The sequence below is a fragment of the Chelon labrosus genome (assembly GCF_963514085.1).
Source record: "Chelon labrosus genome assembly, chromosome: 14".
NCBI classification, from domain to species: Eukaryota; Metazoa; Chordata; class Actinopteri; order Mugiliformes; family Mugilidae; genus Chelon; species Chelon labrosus.
In genome coordinates this window covers 24,765,425-24,792,177 of record NC_140347.1, presented here as the reverse complement: position 1 = coordinate 24,792,177, position 26,753 = coordinate 24,765,425, and the positions used below count along the sequence as shown (strand labels likewise).

The 26,753-nt window shown below is 42.4% G+C and overlaps 1 protein-coding gene across 1 annotated transcript in view; it reads right to left on the bottom strand.

The window, feature by feature from the left end:
- The window catches only part of evlb (Enah/Vasp-like b), a gene marked incomplete at its 5' end in the record, with an annotated part of 32,208 nt that extends 11,607 nt beyond the window's left edge, over positions 1-20,601 (bottom strand). The window contains 3 exons of the mRNA XM_084560186.1: positions 456-633; positions 2,366-2,534; positions 20,507-20,601. Of these exons, the coding sequence (XP_084416312.1) occupies positions 456-633; positions 2,366-2,534; positions 20,507-20,601 (442 nt within the window). The remainder of the gene's footprint in view (positions 1-455; positions 634-2,365; positions 2,535-20,506) is intronic.
- Positions 20,602-26,753: the final 6,152 nt, after the last annotated feature.

The following is a 26,753-nucleotide window of genomic DNA, read 5'->3' as shown; positions in this document are numbered from 1 at the left end:
CTTAGTAAACCCCATAATCAACTTCCTACTGCAATGAATTTTATCCATTCATTCATTCATTCATTATTAATATGCATAATAGTAATGTTTGGCAATACTTACAAACTACTTCGGCAAGAAGTGTGGGATTACCGTCTCAGCAGGAACATGAAACATTGCTATTTCTTCTATATTTTTTAGGATGCAGGGTGCATCACCTACCCCACATTTAACCTCTATCCAGATGATGATTAGCATTTTAGCTGCTGACATGCACTTTTTACAAGTTGTGTTTACTCACACATGTTCAGCATTGAATTAATTGAATGTGTGCTACAAGGTTATGTGATCCTCTGCATGGGACGTCGGATGCAGCTAATGGTCTGTAATGATGAGGCCACGAGTGCATCCTAAAATAAGGAAATATGTGCTCTCAACTTGTCCAGTGAGTGTGATGCACAGGGGGAAAAACTCACCTCCATCCTGAGCACTGAGGACATTGAGGGCAAAGAGCATAGCGTTGGAGAAGGTGGTGGCCTCCTCCTTGCTGGCAAAGTTGAGGCCGTAGACCTGCCTGGCGTCCCTCCATTGGTGAAAGGTTGGGGTGGCTTGGTTGTACTTGAGGCCCTTCACTATCGAGTAGTTGATAACCACCTGCGAGAGACGAGCAAGAGGAGGGAACACGAGAGACAGAGCTGTAAAGAAAAACCTGTGACCAGATTTCAAACACCCATTCTTCTTCTTTATCTGGAAGCTGATATAAATCTACAGCCGGCGACGCGGGGATATAAATACAACATGATCGCTATTCTCATAACTCCCCTTGTGTTACTGGCAGAAAAGGTCCTGTAAATGCCAGAGAATTGATCGCTGTGCGCGTGAAAGGACTTGAGGATTTTGAATGAATTGTGGAGGTTTTATGAGTCCCAATATAAAGATACATTTTTGTTCTAGAGATTGTTTATTGTCAGAATAGCTGGATAGTGCTTTTGGATTTGTCATCTCTTACCGGTTTTATAACACACAAATAAACACAAGCTGGGTGTGGCACGGGAGTACAGGAAATGATTAACTACAAGAGCGCTGGTAGTGCGGGAACATGAGGTGAGGCAAGTGTTCAGACTGGTGAACCTTGTGTTTACCGAGGTTCACTTGCTGAGCTTGGTGTAGCCTGTATCATGAGCTGCTTCTTAGAAAAAAATATTATTGGTTATGATTTATTTCCACAGCTCCACCCTGACATTAACTTAGAAGGCTACAAGGTGTTTTTGTCAGTTCTACCTTGGTGCATTGACAATTTTTGAAGCAACAGAGAATAGCATGCATGCACATCTGTTCTCTCAGTTTAAGAAAAGCACATTTGTGTTCTAGTTTTGTCTGTCACCTTTAGATGTATACATGCAGTTGAGTTATTTTTAGTATAACATAAAGTACGTCATTCTAGTATTTGCTGGAGAAAGAAAGAACCTCTGCCAGGGCTTGGAGAGCCACTGAGGGTTCCCCTTAAGACAGGCAAAATCTACCCAAGCGTTGGGTCATTGTGCCGGGCTGCTGAGCTTGTTCTGGAAGGGTCAGGTGTTTCATAAATTCTGTGTAACTCCCACATAGCGTTTACATTTTATACTTCTATATACCCCTAGTGCTAACCTTGGGGTCTCTGGGACCCCAAGCGAATGGACAGACAGAGAGAGATTATGCAAGAGGGTAACACGAGGGATATCTTTGACTGTAGGCACTGTTTAGGGAGATAATACAAATCCAGAGCAGGACTGACTCCGTCACCACAAAAAAAAATCAGATTCATTATATGAGTCTCTGAATGTCTCCTACTAATTTCATACATCTTTGTTGCTGCCAAAGCCAGTTTTAACTGCTGTCATCTTTGATAACCCAGATGTGTTTTGTGTCTTATTTCTTCACACATAAACACATTCAGTATGTAAGACATCACAGTGCTAATGAGGCTGCTGCCTTTGGAGAGACTGACAGACGGAAAAGAAGATTTTATTCCAGTCAAACCGACTAGCATGAGCTCTACGAAAGACATTTAATGATCAGACTGAGTTTCAAGCACATTAACACAAACACGCATAGACTCTGACAAAATGCACAAGGCGTTTTTGAATCTTACATGAGACCTAGTTCTGTTTTAAACCACCATAATTATCCCCTATTAAACTTTCCTTCAGTGACAGCAACTATTCTAGCTTGCTATTTACTTCAAAAGAAATATCTGTCATAATCCAACATAGCCTGAATGTTCTATATGTTGCAATCCTCCCACATCACGTTGAAATGTTTCTCTCCTGTGAATATATGGTTGGAATTAACCCCATATTATTTACGACTGCCTCTCAGCAGCATGTCAGCACCGTGTGTCTGCTACCTGCTGGTCCTGCAGTTTGACGCCCACCACTCTAAACGTGTTGTTGGCAGTGTTGTGGTAGATGTTGATGCGACTGAATCCCTGCTGTCCAGGCTTGATGGGCACCCACTTCTTACTGGTGTCATCGTAGACCATGACAGAGGCCCGGGCCTGGCAGATGCTCTGCTCACTGTGATACAGAAACACAAGGAAGAAAGAGAAAAGTTCATTATATGCATCCACGGAACAAGTGATTTCAGGAAAAAGACACCTTTCTCGGATCTATTTATAACAGTACATATCATCAACAAGATACTGACTCTATCACATCTACATTGCTCTTCAACATGCTTCTTCTCTCTTTAGCCTATTAGAGCTAAATGTCTTCTGGACTCCATAATCATCCAGCCTTTGGCTTGAGAAACCTTCAGTGGTTACATGTTAGATGTAGTCACAAGTAAATGATAGTGACCTACTGAGTACACCAGTCAACAGACATCCAGTATAGTAGTATTTCTGAAGGTGTCTCCAGGGCCAGCCTTTCCTGCAACTATAAAATTGCGTCCCATCTATTTGTATGAGTATGTAAGTGGGACAATTATGGTCAACAAGTCAACAACTCTGTCTTCTAATCCCGTGTTACACTAATAGTCTAATCCAAATGTAATCAAGCGCTTGTCCAACATCTGTTGATTTTCTTAATGAGGGGTGGTTGCAGTATGTGTGTGCGTGGGTGTGCGTGTGTGTGTGTGTGTGTCGCCTCCAGTGTGTGACTGTCAACTACGTTCATCACGGACCACTGTTTTCCCCCTTTTCCTCACTGTTACACACACAGATGTCAGCATCATAAACAGCACTACAGCCTATAACGAAAGCAATGACTTGCGATCTTTTTCATGTGCGCTACTGGAGGAAGCTTGTCCTCAGTATCTGTGGAGCAAACTAACGAAGAGAAAGCCAAGGTGGGAGTACATGAAGAATAAGGGGAAAAATACGAGGGAGTACATGAAGAATAAGGGGAAAAATACGAGGGAGAAACAGAAACAATGTTGACTTGCAAATGAGATTAACGAGAAGAGTCCCATCTGTGTCTTAGCCTCCTTGCCAAGCTAAAATTAGTGGATCAGGCCTTAAGGCCGAGTGAAAGCGCTGCGTCAGAGAAGAGACGGAGAGCACAAAGAGAAAGATGGAAAATTCTAGACTTTTAGAGTCATGACTGGATGCAGCATATGGTATTGGAAGATAAGAGAGCATCATAAATGATGAATGATGACGAAGGAATATTATAAAAAGAATAGTTTGACATTAGCTTGTTTGCTTGCCAATAAATAAGGAGACTGGTACTGATCTAATGTCTGTTCAGTCAGAGTGGAGCTGGAGTCTATAAAGGTGATTAGCATAGCTTAGCATGGCTACTGAAAACAAGGAGGAACACATAGCTCAGCTGTAACAGAAATAAAAAATAAAAACAATCACACAAATTTACATGACATTTTTGAATTATTAATTCATTAAGCAATTAATTTATGTTTTTATCAATACATATATTACACTCTATAAAAGATTATTTTTTTGACCATGCTTGCATCATGGCTCGGCTGATGGTGTAGCAAATGGTTGGATTAGCGTGAACATTCGTATAATACATATACTACATACATATACATATACATATACGATTTATATATGTAATATATAACCTCAGAGATGTCTGTAGGTGCATTTTGGATTTTTAAGTAAAACTATCTGCTTCCATTTTTATGCTAAGCTAGGCCAATTGTCTCATATGCAAACAAGCCATTTTCAACTATTATTCAAAGAAATGTTGATGCACTGATTTCTGGAACTTATGCAACAATGGTGGAAATTATTCTTTTCTGGGACAAAAATAGAAGAAATTAAAATTTCCTTGTAGCATCCATCACTGACACAGTGTAAGAGATTGGCCTGAGCACAAATTCAGTCAACGCTTTTAAAAGAATACATGAAAAGAAAGAACCAGGCAAACACCAGAATAAAGGAAATAATACTAGGTTTCCTTCACTTTGAAGTGAAAGTGAAGAATTAGGAAGGAGCTCAAACTTGTAGATCCACAATCTCTTCAAACAATATCACATAAAAGCTTCGTATTCTACCTCGCTGCCAGGAGGTATAAATAGCTTTCTCCCAGGTTGCGCCTTACTCTCCACATCTGCGTTGCCCTGCACTGGTCGTTTGCACTCAGAAATCTGCCCCAGCACCAGCAGGCATGATGTGTTTAATTTATTTTTGTTAACTTGTCGACTCTGTTAATTTTTAAAAAGGAGTTCGTGCAGCAAGCTGGAAATGGCATTGAAGGCCCAGAAGCATGAATAAATGAGGTTCTTGTGGTAGAAGAGACTTGAGCAGAAAAATGGAGGAGAGTAGATGGAGTGGATGAGCGGAAAGAGAGAAATAAGAGCTGAAGAATCAAGAAAACAAGTTGTTTTTTCTTCTTGGTTGACAGTTATGGGACACACACAACCATACACACATACATGCACTCAAATGTCATATGGACTGTTCCACACCACACCCGTTGAAAATTCAAGAATTGCTGCGCAAGACATGAATAAATTAGATGCTTCTGAATTTACCTTGGCAGCACACACTCAAGTGCACATATGTGCATACATAGACAAAGACACGTCCTTGGGCTAAATCCAGTGGCTGCTGCAGTAAATTCAAGCTGACAGGGACACTCAGAGAAATCTCAGAGAGCTGTTCGGGAATCCTCTCCTCCTCCAGTCACTGCCACAGCAGAAAGATTGATGCAGGGGAGTTATGCTAGTCAGGTATAACATTATGACCTCCTACATGCCTCCAAAACAGTTGTGACTCATCAGAGAATTGAGTCCTGTGTAGTCTGGCTAAGGAATGTCGCTCACTCATTAAAGCTGCCTCTAGTTAGCTAATCGGTATAACATGTATGTATAATTTCAACAACATAACCTTGACAGTGCAGACAGTGATAACTGCAGCCGTAGGCAACTGAATGCAACACAGATAATGTGAGCAAATGCATGTAGAAATGATGCATGGTGGCCCATATTATGTCTGCAGCTCCCCTCCAGAGTTCTCAGTTGTACAACTTTCTGGTCTTCAGCCTCTGACTGCGAGGAATTTTCTCTGAACTCATAAGGCAGTTTTCAAAGTTCATGTCTTATGCAGCACTCTATTAAAGAAAGCAGCAAGCTAAATGATTAAAAAAAACTCCACATGCATCCCAGAGTGTCGGGTACATCCTGATTTGTAGCTTAAAATTACTTTGACATCAAACATATTGAGTTAATAAGTCTGTGTGACTGCATGTCTCAGGTCAGACCAATGAGCATCTGTAAGGATAAACACATGAATTATTCATTCACACTAGTGAATGTTTGCAGGGTTGAAAAGACCAATTACATACAGACGTCTACACAGTCTCATCCTTTTCATCGTTTGAAAATCCACACAGACACAAATAATATTGTGCACACACAACACACATCAATGGAGCTGTTCTTCACAGGGTTTGGGTCGTTTTAGGGTTAATGAGATGCTGTTTTCATTCAAACTCTTTGGATTTTGCCTCTCTCATACGCAGCAATTTCGTCGCTGTCCATATATTTTGGAAAGACTTTTCAGACTATTTGCAGCGACCTCGCATCACTGGCTGCTCACACCTGGTCTCGTCACGTTCATTCACTCTAACCGGCGTTGTCACGGTGTTAAGTTCCCCTCTCTATTTCTGTTGCCAAACTTCCTGTCTGCCTGCACTAGATTCACTCTTCTAGCGTGACTCCCCTGATATGAGATGAACAGCACAACTGCAAGCTGTCAGAGGACAGGAAACATAGGTAGAAAAAAAACCAGAAGCGAGAAAAATATTTTAGGAATCATACACATGAATAAGCTCAAGACAAGACACATAATTAGCAGTATGATGCTCTGTTCTGCAGAGGGAGCTGCCACAATAGAGGGAGGTAGAATTTAAGATTAGCAAAATAACTGCTTGGTAATGGTATTTTGATGAGGCTGTGAGCTGATTTCACATATGAACATGATTTATTGTCGTTGTGTGAACTTGTTTTGTGTGTTGGGAAAATAATGTACTTATCTATAGAATTTCATTGATACTGAGTTTTAATAAGTCAGCACCAGCAGCCAGATGGTGAGACACTTAGCAAGTGTCTATATCTGTCTAGGGTAACTATATCGACATAATTACTACCAGTCTCTTCTCTCAAGAAGTTGTGTGTAACTCTCCTTGTGTGGAAACGCTGTCACTGTCAGTAGCTGACGAGTGTTTGCATGTGACAGTCCAAGCTGTGTCTCTAACAGTAATCTGTGCTGTCAGAGGGTCTTGTATATGCCTCCAGTCCTCCATCGACACAGCAGGCTGTGCTGCGGCACTTACAGTACACCACCCTGCAGACATCACAACATCAAAGCTATTGTGTTGCTCCACTTTCTGGGGCCTCGGTGCTCAAGGCAGCAGTGCGCTAACAACAAAGACGAATCTGCTCAAAATAGCCACACATGTACTATCTGCATGCAGATTTGTGCATGAGCACAGCGCAGATTCATATCCATGCTACACTTTAGGTGTATGATGACAGAAAAGGTGCTGAAACTATTTCAAAAGCATTTCTTTACAGCTTGCTGGTGGAGAAATCATCAGAAAATAGAGAGATAAATTAAGTTGCAGCTTGTTTTGCAGTGTTTATTGGACTTAGTTTTACAGACATATAAGTCAAATCTTATATTCTTCTTATGTTGGCGTAAAACAGATTAAATGAATTGGTCTTTTACAAGGTTTAAGTGAGTTGATAGACAATGCAACCACTGATTATTTCAGTGAAAGCCGTTGACTTGGATGAATATTTATCAAACTGCATAAAGTAAAAAGTAAAATGTAAAGACTGCCAAACTGATTTTGGTTCAGAAACACTTAGGTATAAACAGGTTCTGGCGGTCTCCTAAGTTGGCTAAGATTAGAACAAAGATGACTGCAGAGACTTAATTGCCTCTCTTCATAGGATAATATCAATTGTTCTGTTGTTTGCACCTTAACATTTGACAGAAGGTGGGACCACTTTTCCTTTTTTCACTTAAAACTGAAAATGTGTGTGAGCATTGCTTTTATTTGCAATCACACCTTCTTCATCGTCTGTGGTCGTAAAACCAGTGAAGACCTTCTGCAACCTGCAAGCTGGTATGCCGGAGCATGCCTAAGTTTGACAAAAACAAGTGCAGAATACAATCAAACAAACTGGCTGACACAATAAACGGAAATCTGCTGCCGGGCAGCAGTGACTGTCATTACAAGATCAAAATGTCCCTAAACTGATTTGATGGATTAGCTTGTCCAGTGATGCCGCTGAAGCCAGAACAGAAGGTTAATACATAGTAAACCTCCCGATGACGCATCACCAGTGAAAGAGATAGAAAACAATGAAAAGATGGAAATCAAAGCACTGTGTTTAAAGCATATACATTTACCTAAATATACGGACTCCTAAAAAAAGACACAACACTCTGCACACTTGATGTATGGCACTAAAGCACATGTACTGTCAGTCACTCTGAGAGAGTGAAGTGAAAAGGCACATATCCACACTGTAATCGACAGCATTCACTCATCAGTGAAAGGGATTTGCATTTTAAATATCAGTCGGCTTGTCAGTCACACAGAAGTGTGTGTGTGTGCAGGGCTGTGAGATGCTTAAAGGTTACAGATCCAAGATGGAGAAATTGGCTCACAAACAAACTTAGTCATCTATAAACCAAATATTGAAATACTCCACGAGATGTGCAAATACAACAGTCGCCTCAATGTAATTACTGTAGCAGCAAATGTTGAGAGCAGGCAAACAGCTCCATTACTCCCAGACTAAGATTTAGCTCCTTCCAACAATCCTGGCTAATATTACTGTCTGCTCCGCTGTCATAGTGGCCCAACAGACTCATTCACATCTCTCCTGTAACCTCATCAACTCCTGTTAAATGAATGAACAGACAAAAATCACCAGTGATAGTGTCATTATTCCATCACTGTTTCAGATTCCTAACAATTCATCACTGAAAACCTTAACACAGTGAATATTTTTTTTGTATTTGGGACAATGAAAGTGGAGAACCGATCACAGAAAGTGCCTTTGTGCTGCTTCGAGGGAACAGCCAAATCCCGAGAGTTAGCTGGCAGAACAATCGTCACCACAAGTTGTTTGTGTTTTTGTCGAACTCCTTTACAAAATGCTCTCTGTTTTCCTAGACAGGAGGAGAATGAGGGAGAATCCTCTGCCTGCAAAGTGGCCAGAAATGGTGCACAATGAAACTTCTTGTATATGCAAGCGAGTGTGTGTGTGTATTGGTGCGCATGTGAGAATCAACTGCATGAAACATCAAAGACGTAATACAGCAGAAAGAACAGACGACAGCTTAAACATTTATAAGCGTGCCAGAGCAAAGCTACATGAGTAATGAGACTGAGCCTGAATTAAACCTCGGCTTTCATAGAAAATGGGATAAATGGTGTTAAATCGTCACTGCAGCCCAACCTCCTGGGCCCAGTTGGCATAATGAGGAGCCACTTTGGTTGACGGACACTCATTTTTGTGCCTGAGTGTCTCAACAAACACTCATCTTCAGGAAAGATGCACCAACACTGGCAGAAGGAGTCTGTCCCAGTTGCAGCTGCAACAGCTTCTGTGAAGCTGGTGCTTGCTGTATTGGATGTCAGCCATGTTTGCTCTGCAAAAAATTTCTGGCAGTTTGATATCCCAAAACTTTGTTTTGACATGCTTTTATTCTCTGTGCAGGGAAAATTCTGCGAACAGCAGGTCTCACTAGAAGCAGACAGCAACGTTCACAGCCAGAAATACCTTTTGAGAAAGTAAGCCAGGTTATTTCTGTTATGTCAGGTTCACATCATGAGCGACAGTGTTACACAGTGGCCAGCTGCTTTGTCAGTGTTGCCACTGAAGTGTTGCTCAGGAGGTCACTGATGTTATGTTGTCATCCATTTAAAAATGGACTGGTGTAACAAACACATACTATTTGCTGGCATGTCACCGTATTGAGCATTGAAAAAGACAACTTTTTGTCGCATGTCACACCCATTACGGTGTGATAACTGTTGGGCTTTGGTTTGTGGCTTACATTGTCGACTTCCGTTGAAAATGACTCGTAGCCAGTTGCTTTTTCTCTTGTAGCTTCAAACATTACTGTTAGCTAACTAATTAATGTCAGCAAGGTTGAGTGAACACCTGTTAACCAAAGCTACTGAGCTAACTAGCATGCTAACAGACAGAAAACTGTTTGGACAAGCACTATGTTAGCAATTAGCTTTGCTAGCTACACTAGTTCCTCAGCATACTGCATACACACAATATGCTGTTTTCAAATGGAGTCATGTTTACAGCGTTCACCAATGACTTTGTAAGTGCAAGAGAAGAATTCGGAACAGGTTACAGTGTGTTTGCTGATGTTTTCAGACACAGTGCAGGTGAAGGATAAGTTATTATAATGTAGGCCAATTCATTTGTATGGAGGGTTTTCTGTTAGATTTTATAATATATCTGAGGAAGTACTAAGGGTATCATCTTTTCATTGCACCTTTTCATTTCCTTTTCCCTTTGGCTAGTCTTTGCTGTTAGCCTCAGTGGCTTCTATACATCAGCTGTTGCCTCGCAGCTGTGTCCTTACAACTTAAACCTCCACTTCTTGCCACTTGAATGGAAAGGGGTTTTTTTGTGCACAACTTCCCGTGTTGTTTAATTTGCAAGCCACAAATTAATCACTAATTCACCAAGATATAATTTGGCCAAATTTATTTTATAATTTTTATCATCATTTTAAACGTTATGGCAAGTAATGTCATCATCTCATCTAGAGCGGACTACAACTTTTATAACTTTAAATTGGGAATATGAGGATCTACTGCCACAAAGCTGGGTGAAAATTTAGGGCCTAAATTATCAGAGCCATCTGGCTGATCTGATTTTAAGAGAACTTTGTAGTTAATGTCAATATATAATTGATCAGGGTCAGCTGAGACTCAGCATTACACATTTATAGTTGTCAGTAATATTTAAATAAAGAGCATTTTATGATCACATTGTTTGCAGCGTAATCCTTGATTAACATGAAACTATGAAGCAGGTCTGAATCATCATGGAGTAGTCAGTTAAAAAAATAAATAAAGACAATATCTTCATTGTTTCTTTGTTAACATGATCATGTCTCAAACACTTAGTGTGTGTAATGGTCCGGATGTCTAGATGATATAGGCACTCCATCTTAAATAACTGCAATGGGAAGGTTTAGTTCTTTAACTTCGGAAGAGAAAACCTCCATTCATTTCCATCCATTCTGGCTGGGAGCTGATGAATAAGGACAGCCTTATAATGTGTTAGTACATGCTTCTTTCCCATTGTATAAATCACTGCATGCTTATGTGCAGAAGCATGTTTATGCATATTTCTGTGAAAAATGGGCTACAAGAAAGTAAACTGTCGGGCTGCTTTGCAGGTCAGTTACATAAGCAGCTTGCTTGCGTAGTTGAGGTTTTGGTGGTGGTGGGGGGTGGAAAAAAGTGAAGCAGGGAGAAGAAGACAGAAGACTGAGAAGAGAGAAAAATGGGCCTGAGCTGACAGCAGACTTCCAAACAGCCTGCCGGCTCTTATACAAACCCTTAAAAAACAAACCAAACTGCTCAGCTTGCAAAGGAAATGTCTAAAAATAACTTGCCTTGGCTGAACTGCATGACATGTTTAATCACACTGTGTACATTTTCTAGTTAAGGGCAGAAATTTCCACGCTCATCAGTCTCGCCTTGACTACTGGGCAGTAGTTCATGGAATAGTTGTAAAGTGTGACTCAGTAATACTACTTATTGTTGGCCATGACATTGCATATTAGACCCAAAATAGAACAGTGGTTTTTAACCTTCGTCTCTGAGGACCCAGAGTTTTAAATTATCTTTCTCTGGCCCATTTTCTGCAGGGCTATTGTGCAGGCTAATCCAGCAAACGGTGAACTGCTTTAGACCACTGACTCACATGCAGGGACATCTCTCAATATAACATCTAAAGAAGGAAATGAACACGACAGACAGGATTGTTTTTCACACATTTTTTTAGCTACAATATTACCAATTCCATTATCCCAAGATAGAGAGAAAAGGTGGGGGAAAAAACATTGCACACTTGTCTAAGAAGTGGTTGTCTTGAGATTTTGCACACCCCTGCATGGTGTGAAGTTGGATCAGATGTTTATTCAAAAACATCTGCATGGATACTAGGATTCCACTAATAATCAGAATAATAGCCTGTCAAGTGGAGTTGAGATCCCAGCCGCGCTATCTATCATGTAAACACCTCAATTAGAACAGACTGGCCAGACTGGAAGCAGCTTTTAATCAGATTTAGAGGGGTGGTGTAAACCTTTTGATAATCCGTTGAATACTGAATTAGGAATTAATAACCATTGGACTAAATACATTCTTTCTGTGCATGTTCACCCTACATAGGGGTAAAAGTGGGTAGATGTGATGGGTTTCAAGGAGGGACATGAGGGCGGGACATGGCGATAACAAGACAAGTTATTGACACGTCACTCTTCTTTGCCTAACCGCCAAACAATTTCCTTGCATGTTCGTGTTTCCTCAATAAATGTTCACTCTACACCCGCTTCATCTCTGTTTTATTTAGCATCCAAGCAAACTGTTAAGTTGGAATCTCTAAGGAGAATGATTTCAGATGGGCTGAATAAACACCGTCCAAATGTAGCCACTGTCTGAGTGTGCGTGAACATGCACTCAAGTACATTCAGCATGTGCGTCCCTAAACGCATGTCAGAGCCTGCAGAAGCCATGCAGAGAAGATACACGAACGCAAACACACTGGACGTCACGTACGCACACACGCTCTCCCAGACTCTACTGCTGAGGCCCCGCAAGAGCACGCTAATCTGTTGGCATGACAACTGGAGTGGAATATTCGCTTGGCCTAGAAAATATGGCTGTGAAGAAAAGATGAATGAGCAGTGAGATATGAATAAAAAACAGCAACATAAGCCTTCTGACCGCGTGCGCTTTAATTACAGACCCCACTCTCTGTGCTGTTTTCAAATAACTGTCTCGCGATGCTGTGAATTTGCATATGTGGGAATTTTACTGAAATATAACCACTGTCCATAAAAGACAGACATTACAGATTGTAAACCATACTTAAACTAAACCACTGTGTCTACAAGATTCCTTGATTTACGGGGTTTGCGGTTCCCTCTTCAAACGCCCAATAAAACCCTAAACGCCTCTGACAGTCCACAGAGGTCAGCTGGGACAGCCAAAAACGAATAACACCACTTTCTGGTGCCGAGGTCGAGATCTGAATTTATAGTTTAATTCCAGCTGAAAGCTTACGAAGAGAAAGCAAGGAGGAGGTTTCTTTTACTGCTGCTCCGCATGATCGCATAAAGCATTTAAGAGTTTCCTTACCCCCGGAGAGCTAATGCTGAGCTTCTGAAAAAGCAGAGAGAAATCTTGCTAGGTGGAGCAGAATGAGGAGGTTTAATGTGAGATCAGGTACTCTCAACTTTGATGTTTGGCCAACAACTGCATTCATTATTAAGTGTGATGTGTGGGAAACTCTTGCCTTGATATAACAGTGTTTTAGTGGTGAAAGGTGTTCAAAGAGGAGGTTCTCATTCCCGACTGTGGCTTTGAATTACGTGTGCAAAAAAACATCGTCCTGACTTACCCTTCCGTGGCCAGGTTGAACAATAGAAATTAAGCAGAGGACTGCCTGTGTCTGACCCTGCTTGACTTATATCAGAGACACAGAAGAGAGTGGAAAATAACTCAGAGCCTCCGCCTCAGGGGATTAGACTTCGGATGGTCCTTTATGTCTCCGCAAAGACGTCCAAATCCTCTGACATAACAGAAGCATTGGCTGTGACAACACATGGCCAGTAGATCAGTTGATGAGTGGACTGCAGCCCTAACAAATGAGTTAATCTGCTGCAAACTCGGTACAACCTGAGGATACACAGCTGGGATTAGGAAAGCAGATGAAATTTAAGATCTCAAAACAACCTCATAGGAAAGTTCAAAATTGGGCGAAATATGATATTTACTGTCCACCTCCCTTTGGAGGTTTCCCAGGCACTACCAGCTGGGAGGAGACCTCGTGACAGGGATCTGCAGTTTAACTCATGTGGCCAATGAAAACATTGCTGGGTAGAGGGACGTCTGGAATACCATGCTTAGTCTGTTGCCACCATAATCCAAATTCAACTGAGCTAGAAAAATGGATGGATTACTAAAATTTGCTTTGCTGTCATGTATATGTGAATTACTGAGGCCTGGCGGTGCTAACAGGAAGATCTGTTTCACATTTGGACGGAGTCAGGCTAGTCATTTTACTATATCTGCTCCACAGAACCATAGAAGTTGAAAACAGCTGGGAAAGGGCAGGAAAAAAGTACTTGGCAGGTAATTGGATGAAACGTTGTTTTTTAACTTATCTTTGCAGTCTGCATACACTTAACACACCTAAAACATAGCTGCCATAGTTCTTCATAGGACACTGTTTGGTCCTGCCAGCTGCCTTGCAAGGTAATGACGCAGTCTGTAGCTAAATGTCTAATGCAAAGATTTGCAGGTGGGGTCCTTTTTATTATCCAACCTACAACAAAAAATGAATGAGTGCATTCCTTTTGACATTTCATTTCTGACATTTAACTTTCTGTTTCAGTGTGTGGCATTAAATGCTTCAGTAAGCGACATTCTTGTCTTGTTTGTTGTCCGTGGGAATCCTGATCTCGGCTTAATGAGCATTTGCTGGAATGTTTAATACCACGTCTAGAGCCTTGGGCTTTTCCTCGTCTCGGTCCAGCTACAGCTATGACCTACTGTAAACATATTAGGGAAGTCGAACCTTGTTGACTCCTGCTGGTGAGCGCGTGCATGAATTTAGGGAGGTCAGCCAATCTCCGAATCAACCCGGGCGCGAGCCAACGAATCGAATGGATGGACACAGAGAGGACACCGAGCGGACATTTACAAGACTATGAGGGGTAAACTGAGGGACAGGGAGACGAGATAGAATAAGAAGATGGGAGAAGGTAAAAAGAAATTAAGACAGACAGAAAGATAAATTATCAAGGAGTCAGAGAGATACACAAGATATAGAGTGCAGCAAAGAGCGAGAGCGGCTTTAAAAATGCATGTGTCTCCATTTGGCAGATGGGAAAAATTTCCCAGCAGACTACAAACTGTAGGTGAGAGCATGGCTGGAGCATTAACACTCGGACTGTCTAAAAGAGACACTCGAAGAAGAAAGTAAAAAAGGAGAGTGTGTAGGGAGGGAGAATAGGAAGCCGGAAGATGCCCTGAGGCTGGGCTGTCTCTACCCCATGATGCCATTTAACTGCTGCTGCTTACTGTGGAACACACACATGCACAAGAAACTCACACAGCGCAGACATGTTTACATATGAGATATTTTACAGTTGAGCATTTGCTGAAGGCCATTAGGTTAAGTGCACTCCACTGCAGACTACAGTAGTGCCTGATAGTCAACATAACACACACTCACAGGAATGTGTAATTGCCTAACTCATCCTCCTTTGAAAAACACACAGTGGACATGGTGTCCTTCCTATGCGTGCCACAAATCATCAGATATTGGATTCAATGACCCAGAATATTTCACAGCATTCTAGCAGTGCTTTCTTATAGTTGACATGCATGTGCGGCAGCCTACGTCTCTAATCTGTCAGACCGCAGGGCGCTGAGGGAATAATGCAGACATTTGGTCTCCTCTGGGAATCCTGAAAAACAGAAAGCCTTCCCGTCATCCCAAGACATAATCCTCAGGCAATAACTTACATTACAGCATCTCTTGGATCCATGTCAAAGGCTTTTAAGGTGAATGAAGTACGTGAGCTGAAGAGAGAATCAGCCAGGAGTGGGGGTCAGAAAATCCAAAGATATAATTTAATCAGACATTTAAAACTTGGAGGAAAAATGCAGCCAACGTCTCATCACATCTTTCCATCTATCCTTTGGAACCAAGCTCCAGATCTCCCTTGGGCTGAAATTATTTGATTTAAAATTTAGTGACCTGCGAGATCTTTAAAAAAATTTTTTTTTCTTAGCATTGTGACATTTTGGCATGTCATAGCAGCAGATAAAAAACATTTTCCATTTTCCATTTATTTTAAGCTGGTTAACTAAATTTGAGTTAAAAAAATGCACCTACTGTCCATCGTCAGTTGTCAGCACTTTCTGAGCACACATTAGTTCCATCAATGATTCATTTGAGCCATTTCCAATGTCTGGAAATTTTAAAGTGAAAATAAAAACCATAAGGTAAGTTTAAGGGAAACAATGTGATTCTACAGAACATCCGCTTTTGTATCTGACACACAAAAGTTGTTCCAATGTCAGTGAAGAAGTCCTCATGAGATAAACATACAATAGGTCATTTAAGATATTCAAAATAAATAAGTGCTGTCACAAGTTTTCTTGTGAGGACAGATGACAATATAAAGGAACAGCTTCAGCTTCCTGGCATGATGCTTGGCTTTAATTAGTTACTGAAACTAGTTAACACCAATGGATCGGTTATTGGGGAGAAAAAATATATATATAATCCGGTGACATTTATTTCATTCAGTTTAAACTATCACACAAATGCTTGGCGAAAAGCAAAAGTCTAAAGAGAAATGCTTCACAAGTAACACAGTTGAGCTGTCGCTGAACTGATGCCAGAACGTGCGTGACACCTGTCAGCAGCACAGCCATGTGCATTTTATGCAATGTGTTTCCAGCAGCAGTAGTGCTGGAAACTTCTAGACAACAAGATTGCGCTGGAATCAAGGAAAGGAGTGATCCTGTTTCAGAGGGAGTTGACATTAGACTGGTATGGATATCAAAGTTGTGATATTAGTATCAAACAAGAAACAATGGCATAGAGTCTAGGGAGAAACCATACTTATGGAAACCATACTTATGTGCTGTGTCCAGTTAGAAGTCAAACCAGCTTATCAAAACTAGTCGCTCCGTTGAGAACTGATTATGCTTGGGGAAAGATCTGCAGGACTAATCAAATAGTTTGGGTGGGCTTTTTGCGGAGATGGACAGAAGAGCAACAGCGACCTAGTCATACACGTCACTTGAGCGACATGGAGTTGAATTCAACCCCAATTGCATGTGGAGGTATTTTTCTCTGTATTGGTTGAAACACACCTCATAGAGCAATCCAATCGGCATGTTACTGACTACACCAGGCTAGCATTTAGTGTATATTAATATCTTTTATCAATGTGTACTGAAGTACCATGGACAATAAATTAATTATCAGTGGTGGATATCACACCAGAAGTGAAGAATAGCTAATGGCCAGTGGCTCAGTGCTAATGATAAATCTTCAGCACAGCAGCATTAGAAAAGGTATTTTGTCAATGTCTTTTTCACTGGTATTTACAGCAAGTCCACATAATTGCACATGTAATATTGAAATATATATATATATATTCAATGAAAAAAAGATGGTACAAAATGTGTCAAATCATGACAAACCATTTTTAAAGTAAATATGCTGGTCTTTAGGATAAAAAGACTATCACACACTCAACACATTAAGAGGAAGAAGGACCAAGGTTTGGTGTCTGCTAGTAGCTGGAAGAGGCAGTGCATACATGTACCGTATGTGTAACTGTGCGCTCATGGATTGGCCAGCGCCGGTTGTCATGGTTATCTGGCCATCGTTGGTCGCCACAGAGCCCAGGTTGGTGCTAATATCCAAGCATCCCTCGCAAATGTTTATCGAAGGCGTGTGCCACACCAAAACCAAAACCACTAAATCCCATGTTCATACATTGGGTTTTACATTTTTCCACTGTCACACTGGCCTCTCCATTCTCCTCTTATTTCACTTCCATTCATCTGCCTCACATTTACAATCCACTCTACCTTCTTTTTGCTTAGCTTCACTCCTCTGACCATCCCCCTCCGTTCTCCCCAGGAACCTTATTTTCTCTCCCTCTCGTCTCATTTCTCTCCTCTCCCTCTGCTTTCCTCTCTGTCTCACTTGGTTTTTCATTTTCTCCATCTCAAATCTTTCTTCTTCTTCCTTCTCATCCAGCTCTAATAAGCTCACCTTCTTAATAATATACATATGGACGCTGCTAAATCTCCAATTGCACTCTTGACACACTGTTCAACACAAAAATGAGTGAATAGTCTGCACAGTAAATGATGCAGCAGTCTGTTGGTTGGTTGGCGTGTACGCACATTCAAATCTCCCTCCATTTTTCTAAACGAGTATTCATTGCTTAAAATCTGTTTTTGGAAACATTAATATTGCTTAAAGTCTTGAATTGGTTTTGAAAACGCATCACAGAGGCTGTGTGTGCTTAATATGTTTGTGTGAGCCTCCCCCTTTACAGTGAATAGGAGGTGTGAGGCACAGTTTGAAATGTGCGAGACTATGTGTTTTTTTTCTCCCCCCCATTAAGGCAGCGGTGTACACAGAGGCATTAAACGCTGATATTCGCTGACATTTCTTGACGTTTGCTGATGCGGACATTTCACGGAGATTCACAGAGGTGAGACTACAACAGAACAAGCCTCTTAAATTGTTTATTAGCTCTTAAATGCTGTGGAAAATTGCCATGCTGGCCAAAAAGTGAACCTGGGAACAGGTAGCAGATACATGACATATACAACATTATGTCAAAAAGTATGAAAAATGATGCCATGCCCAAGCTCCAATAATGTTGGTGAAGCCATAGCTCTGCTTTTCGGTAAACAGATACACTATATTACCAAAAGTATTCGCTCACCCATTCAAATGATCAGAATCAGGTGTTCTAATCACTTGGCCTGGCCCCAGGTGTATAAATTCAAGCACTCAGGCATGCAGACTGTGAAACAAGACATTTGTGAAAGAATGGGCCGCTCTCAGGAGCTCAGTGAATTCCAGCGTGGAACTGTCATAGGATGCCACTTGTGCAACAAATCCAGTCGTGAAATTTCCTCGCTCCTAAATATTCCACAGTCAACTGTCAGCTCTATTATAACAAAATGGAAGCGTTTGGGAAAAACAGCAACTCAGCCACGAAGTGGTAGGCCACGTAAAGTGACGGAGAGGGGTCAGCGGATGCTGAAGCGCATAGTGCAAAGAGGTCGCCGACTTTCTGCACAGTCAATTGCTACAGAGCTACAAACTTCATGTGACCTTCAGATTAGCCCAAGTACAGTACGCAGAGAGCTTCATGGAATGGGTTTCCATGGCCGAGCAGCTGCAGCCAAGCCACACATCACCAAGTGCAATGCAAGGCGTCGGATGCAATGGTGTAAAGCACGCCGCCACTGGCCTCTAGAGCAGTGGAGACGCGTTCTCTGGAGTGATGAATCACGCTTTACCATCTGGCAATCTGATGGACGAGTCTGGGTTTGGAGGTTGCCAGGAGAACGGTACATTTCAGATTGCATTGTGCCAACTGTGAAATTTGGTGGAGGAGGAATTATGGTATGGGGTTGTTTTTCAGGAGCTGGGCTTGGCCCCTTAGTTCCAGTGAAAGGAACATTGAATGCTTCAGGATACCAAAACATTTTGGACAATTCCATGCTCCCAACCTTGTGGGAACAGTTTGGAGCGGGCCCCTTCCTCTTCCAACATGACTGTGCACCAGTGCACAAAGCAAGGTCCATAAAGACGTGGATGACAGAGTCTGGTGTGGATGAACTTGACTGGCCTGCACAGAGTCCTGACCTGAACCCGATAGAACACCTTTGGGATGAATTAGAGCGGAGACTGAGAGCCAGGCCTTCTCGACCAACATCAGTGTGTGACCTCACCAATGCGCTTTTGGAAGAATGGTCAAAAATTCCTATAAACACTCTCCTCAACCTTGTGGACAGTCTTCCCAGAAGAGTTGAAGCTGTAATAGCTGCAAAAGGTGGACCGACATCATATTGAATTCTATGAGTTAGGAATGGGATGGCACTTCAGTTCATAGAATGAGTAAAGGCAGGTGAGCGAATACTTTTGGTAATATAGTGTATGTTTACTTTCTTGATTTCTTTCTTTTATTCCTCCCTGCTGATGCAGCCCAGATGTGAATGCCCACCGTCTCCCGTGATGCCATCAGGGAGCTCGGCCAGGTCGTGATAGTGACACGCTGTAGCCCCATAAAGCTGCTCCACCAGCCTGGAGGCCTGGCCAAACTCAAAGCTGCTTAGTGGGGCAAAACTCTGGCTGAGTCCCTTAAAGCTGCACTAATCAGAGCTGTTAGAGGAGGAATCGTCAAATGTACCGCACACGAGATTACAAGAACATCTCTAGTTGTGGATGCAAAGATTGATGAATGGATGGAGGGTCACGGGTCCTAAGACATGTAACTAAAATCATAAGGTACACTTCACTAAACTGAAAAGATTAATATGTTCCTCTTTCTATGGATGTCACAAAGCATCTGAGCCCTTGCACGCCTGAATGCAACAGCTCCATCCGGCACAATTACATCTCAACAAGACAAAGAGCGGCGAAGCTGTTGCATATCTGAGCATGCGTCTTTGAGCGCTCTGGACCATGACGGCAGGCGTCGGCTGTGGATGCAACAAGCCAGTCTGAGCACTTTCACCACTGATTGGATAGGAAGAGTAGTAAAAAGAAACAGAGAGGCGCAAACACAGAGAACAAAAGAGCCACGGAAGCACCCAATAAAAAGCCCACAGATCCCTGGATGGCAAATATAACACAACTGTGCCACTGTCAGTCCTTCTGTCCAAACTTGGCAAGCTCCTTCATAGGCCATCAATGCCCTCTGCTTCTCCCAGGATCCTAACACTTTTCTGCACAGCTAGCTAACACATTAGCATGCAGCCCCATCCCCCTGCAGGAGTAAGCAGCAGCACCCATCATACACAGAATCGCTTCATATACAGCAGCAGCAGCTGGGGATGTGTCGGAAAATACAGTCTTGATGCTCTAGCTACATTTTGTGGGAATCTAAAAGGCAACTGATGGGGACAAAAGCAAATGGAGATATCAGACTTGGGTGACTCCACCATTCAACAAAGAGTGATGGATTTCTCATTTACTGATTAATCTATCATTAACACCTTTCCCTGCCTTGAAAGCCTACCTGACTTTGAACTCAGTGAGCTGAGGCTGCGCCCCCGGATCAGCACAGTAGATCTGGGGGAAGTAAAATCGGTGTGACTGAAGGTTGATGTCCATGGTGTCCACGCGCGGCAGGTACACAGGTCAGCCCTGCTCGTGAGTACGAAAATGTCAAAAAACAAATGTCTGTATTTGATGCCTCAGTTGCTTTTTCCTTTGTCTGTCCTGAAATGCGTGGCTGACACTTCCGCTAAAGGTTGGAGTTCGGCGGAAGCATTCCAGTCACCTTCTCCCCAAACAGTCGCAGGGCTACAGGACGCTACCGCCAGAATGGCATCTCCCTCCTCTTCATCTCCTCCGTGCACTGAACATTCAACCACCTCTGCTGCCCGGCACCGAACAGGCACACTAACCTATTTCCCCACTAGCAGCCACCGTACACTCAGCAGCTGTGAGCACAAGAACAAAGATGACTCCAGTAAAAGATGCCGCCTCCCAAGGAATCACCAGAAAAAATATTTTTAAAAAATCCTGGTTTTCAGTCACCAAGTCGTCCTTTGGCTGGTAGAGAAGCAAAATGAGGTGAAAATTAAAGAGGGATTTGTGTTGTGGGTGAAAGTAAAGGTTTAAAGACAGGAGTGCACTCCTCGGCCACATACAGAGAAGACTGAATGAAAGATGAGAGTCCTTTGGTTTTTACGCTTCAGAGACAGAGGAAAGGGGGGTGGGGGGTGAGAGAGAGTGAGAGAGAGAGATGGAGATAGAGAGAGATTCCCAGTGCTGTGAGGCGTTGCCCTCGCACTGCCTCTCCTCTCTGTGTCTCATTGGATTACCTCCTCCCTCTCCATACTCCCCCCCTTCCATCCTCATCCTCCTCCCTCCATCCCTCCCATTCTCCCCTCCCAGCTGTGACTAGAACGATGGGCTGCCAGCCCTGGAGGCTGCCGGTCCTGCCCCTCCTCCTCCTCCTCCACCATCACCCCTCAGTTCCCGTCTCCTCTCCCGGCTGCCGGATTGGCCGAGGCGTGGATGCGTAAGTCCGCTTGGAGTGAGGGAACAGAGGAGAAGAGGAGGAGCAACAGATTTTAATTCATCTGATGGCTCCCATCTTTCCTCGCATATGATTTGAGGTGGCACGCCAGGCTTGGGTGGAGCTCGAGATGCAGCACACACACATGCACACAAACTGATCTGACAGCTAAAGCTGGATGTTCATTAACAGACAGGGACACAGGTGGAAAGAGCCACAGACATACACCCATCTGCTTCAGCTTGGTGGCTCAGTCGACTGTGAACACAATGAATGTAAAGCAAACATTTGCCCTTTTAATATCTGCAGTTCATCTGTCCAGATGCATATAGATTATACGTGATATAAGTAAGTGATGTGCAGCCATAACATTAATCTCCTCGGGTGGATCCACATCAGAGTGGTTTGCCAGTCACCAATAAATCCCTCTCATATTTAGTGTACATCCTTAGGCATCCAAAGAAAATAAATTCACCAGTGGTCTCTTTCTAGTACTCAACTCGCTCACACCACCCCCCATCTGTCCTGCTGCGTTTTTCCAGAAGGCATTGATCGGACTGGCTGTGGAACTGTCAGATGACATGGTTTGTTCTGTAATGGTTGTGGACGTCAACGGTCATCGCAATTTTGTACAGTTTACTTGCCTCGACAGCATGGTGTTTGGCCACAAATCTTCATGCCAATAAAATTTAATCTGTTAATATCTGTGTGATATTACTTTGCGTGTTTGCCAGGCAAATCCAAAATGTATTTACGCCAGTGTTGATGAAAATGTCTGCTTGCAATGAGTTGCGTCATGCACAAACTCAGGAGGCTTGCAATAAAGAAAAACAGACTAACAAAATGGGGTGGATGAATGGGTCAAGAAAGCATCGCATAAGAGGACGGTTTGTTTCACGTTTCACATCAAAGTGAAGATCACCTCTTGTTCTGAAATATTCTCATGAAGTCTTAGGTTTAGCAACAATTATTTCTGAAAAATCAAACAAGTGGAACTGAAACCCGCAATCTTTTCCCCCAATGTAGCAAAAATGATTTTTACCATAAAGTAAATGTGTCTAATTCCTTTATTAGAGATTAAAAATTGTGGAATCCTTTTGCTTCTGTGTCAAATCAATAAAGGGTATCCTCTCCAGATTCAATTTCCAAGCGCCATCTGCACCATCATTTTCTCTTTACAGTTTTACTATAATCCTGACTGAGAACACTCACTTTGAAACAGGGTGAAGCAGCGCACTTGACTATATTAAAGCAAACGCATGTTAATTTTCTCTTTTGAAACGCAAGAGAATGGCTGCTCACTCGCTGAATGTGTTAACTCTTGTTTAACTCATGTTTATCATTCGTCCTTCACTTTTGTGAAGCACTTATGTACCGATTGTCACAAGAGACGTCTTTATCTGAGCAGTGGAGGGACTGTCACCACGGGTGGCAAGCTCAACAGAAACTGAGAGAGAAAGGAAATAAAACATCCAGAAGACTAACAGATCAGAGGTCACTGATGGGGAATATTGGAATGATTTTACTTTGACCTGATGCGGAAGGAGGCTGAGTAAAAACAAACTGATGGAGCTGGGGGGAGGGCATAGAGGAGTAAAGAGATGGACAGACAGGTAGAGAGAGATAAATCCACGGGTGGAATGGAAATAAGCTGCATAGAGAGCGGGGGGGGGGGGGGGGGGGGGGGTGGAAAGGGAAGCAAGCAGGGGAGTAAAAGATGGAGAGAGAAAAGAGGAGGGGCAAAACAGGAACAGGAAGGGTGAAAGGACATCCAGTCACCACTTGCAGTGTACACCCATCCCCCATTCATATCCCTCTCTCTCTCACTCTCTCTCTCTCTCAGGTTAGCAGATTGTACTCTAATACTAAACTACACAGCGAGAGAGATGGAGAGATGGTGCAGCCAAGTGCAAGTGCTACTGTAGCAACCTGGCTATTAGCATACAGCAGGAGGGATGGCCTTCTGTCTGACACACAGCACGACTGTGTGTGCATGTGCGAGAGAGTGGAGAGGAGCACGAGCTAGCATGGGGAGAGTGTGACAGAGCTATGGGGTGAAAGTCGGTGACTCACATAAAGCAAGGACGGAGAGAAAAATGAGCAAAAAGAGGTAACATGAACAGATTACAGTCACGTGACACGGGCTAGATTTTGTGGAAAGCGAAGCTGCTTCTGCTGTAGACGGTCGAGAGAAGCCACTCTTGACTAAAATGCAGATGACACAATTTAAAAGGCCAGGGTCCAGCATGGTGGTGGCAGCATCATGCTACAGGGGTGATTCTCATAGTTAAATACAGAGAGGACCTTAAACAAAACCTGGTCCACATTAAACTGTGTGGGCAGTTAATTTGATAATGTAATATAGAGCCAAGACTGTGACCAAGGCTTGTAGAGATTTACCCACTATCCACTCTACGTGTAATTGTTGCCAAGGAGGCGTCTACACATTCACTGATCAAAATAGCCATCAGACAGAAAGATTTTAGTTTTTAATTTTATTACTGTTGCTTTACTTTTACAACTACCAAAATATGGACAATTTCATCCACTTACAATTAAAGTGGAAACATTTAGATGTTCAAAAACTGAAGGGATATGAACACTTTCTGACCACTGTAAGACAGTTTTATTGGGCCAGTGCAAATCACGTTGTCAGTGCATTCTGAATGAGTTACAAATGTGCTTTTACATCTATTACAGCGTCACCCACGAAAATCCCAGTTTCTTAGTGGTTGTCAGGTGTCTGCAAAGACAAAAACAGACTTCTTGGGTCAGTGATATTATTGCAACTTCTTCAAGAAGAGCACCAAACTGTTAATTAATTCAACAAATGTGTTCAGATCATTAGGCCTCATGATGGTTTGCTTTACTGGCCCCAACACAAGTGAACACTTGACCTTTGAGTCAACAGCTGTACCTAACTTTAAAATGCTTCTGACTCCTACACAATTTACAGTAAAGTTGAGGCTGGTTCTTTGACTGCATTGTCACTATTTAACATGTAATTCAACATCCTTTAAGTCAAACTAAATAAGAATCGGTCACTGTCCAACTATTCACAGTTTCTCTGCTTATCCAGTCTAGTGGTTCTGTATAATCTGGTCTGATATGATCTGATTTCCCACTCCCACCCCATTTCATCCCCTCAACACCCTGCATCCACCTGTATTCAGTCACGCTAAACACAGCAAAGTGAGGCGGAGAAAGAAAAGGGATTAAATGAGTGTGAGAGGTGTGACAGAGAGCGAGTTAAAGACCTCTGACGTTTCCTGTCTTCTCAGTTAACTCACACTAGCTCATCCTCTCAGGCCTGGCGATTGAATTGCAAACAAATACGCACACACACACACACACACACACACACACACACACACACACACACACACAAAAGCACTGGCCGCATGCACGCACCGCCTGGCTCACATGAGCCGAACATTTTAATTACGCCACGCACCAATGGGAGCTGGCAGAGGATATAAGGAGGGGGGAAGGGAGACAGCGCGGAAAAGGAGGAGGGAGTGATTTCCCTCTCATTCACAAAGATTTGATTATTCCTCTCTTAAACGCACACGCACGTCTGAGTGGATCAGCTTCACCGCTCTGCCTCTGGATGCCTCCGTCTGCATAATTATGACTCATAAACCACACTACTGTCACCCAAAATGCACTGTTATTATTCATTCTCACAACAGAGGCAAGACACGTGACCCCACACCTGACAATGGATCTATGAAGTTGTGCATCATCGACTATTTTCAGTTGTGAATGTGGTTGTTTTGTGCAGAGGCATCATTATCCAATCAGCTTCTGCGATATATAACTAAATGCATGTCACTGGAAATCCATTAATTTACCCCAAGGATGTAAAGCAAGTAATCAACAAGCTGCCATAGCTAATCTTCACAACTGTTGCTTGGATTATGATCATTGTTTTTTTGTTGTCCCCCCCCCCCAACACTCTCAACACAGAGATACAAAGATGATTTCAGAGAGATAGAAGTATGAAGAACGGACCAGGACCAGGAACATGTCAGTCCCAGGATATTTTAACATTTAACTTAGAGTTCAGTCACGCAAGTAAGTGTTCTGCACGTATCCGCTGAAACGTTCTCCATTCATTTCATTATTATGCACAGAAAAGTGTATTAAAAATATTAATTTCTAAACATATCATTTGCACATTAATATAATATTTCGTATTCGTCATTTGTAAACTGTATGTTTGCATTTAGCATTGTAGTCTTCAAGCTGTCAGTGTAATATGACTCCATAATCAATAGTGGTTTCCAGTATTGAATAGTCAACAATTTGGCAAAAATAGCAATTAGCGCAGCATTGATTTATGGAAGCTGATATATTTTGACCTGAATTACTTTTGAATATTTACACATCCAAATGTTATCAACAATTTGTCGCATTAGAGACAAATTTGAGTCCATTTTGAGTCACTAACTTGAATCACTCACTAATTTGACTCACTTATAGCACTGATTTGGTCTCCACCAAGTTCTGAGACACGTATGTGGCCACTAAAGTCTTCACTAAGTTCATAAGCTAGTCACTAATTTCATCTTCCCGCTGTTTGGTGCTGGGCAGGTGGTGCATGATGGAGTTCTTTGGGGCTCAGCTGCCTTCAGACGCTCAGTCATGTTCAGGTAAACAGCAAAGATGCAAAATCACCCCATAAACATGAGGGTACACAGAGTGATTCTCATCTGTGGTTTTGGCATGAGCTACTCCCTGATACACATGCAGTCATTTGACCTATTGTTCATAACAAATGCTTTTATAGCGGCTTTGTGTAATTCCCAGCCATGGAGATATAAACACACGTAACCCTGAACCATGACGTTAGATGGATTTTATTGACCACAAGCTTGTTGCTCCAGTTTTGAGGGAACATGAGTTGACGGAATCCTTGATAACCCTCCAACATATATACCTCAACTTTAAGGTATTTAATGAGGGTGTAATCAAGAACACACACCTGCACAAGTTCAAAGAACACAGCTGTGCACCGAGAACAATGGACTGAGAGAAATCTGACCTCCGCTGGTGCTCATGACTCTGAACAGCAGGACATAAACCAAGAAATGTCTATGATTTATTTCAGGTCAGGCGCCAGATGCACTGAATACTAGTTTACGGTGTCAGCTTAATATGGAAATGCACATTGTCCTCTCACACCAGCAACTTCTTTGAAGCTTCTCCTCCTGTTAAACACACCAACAATACAGCA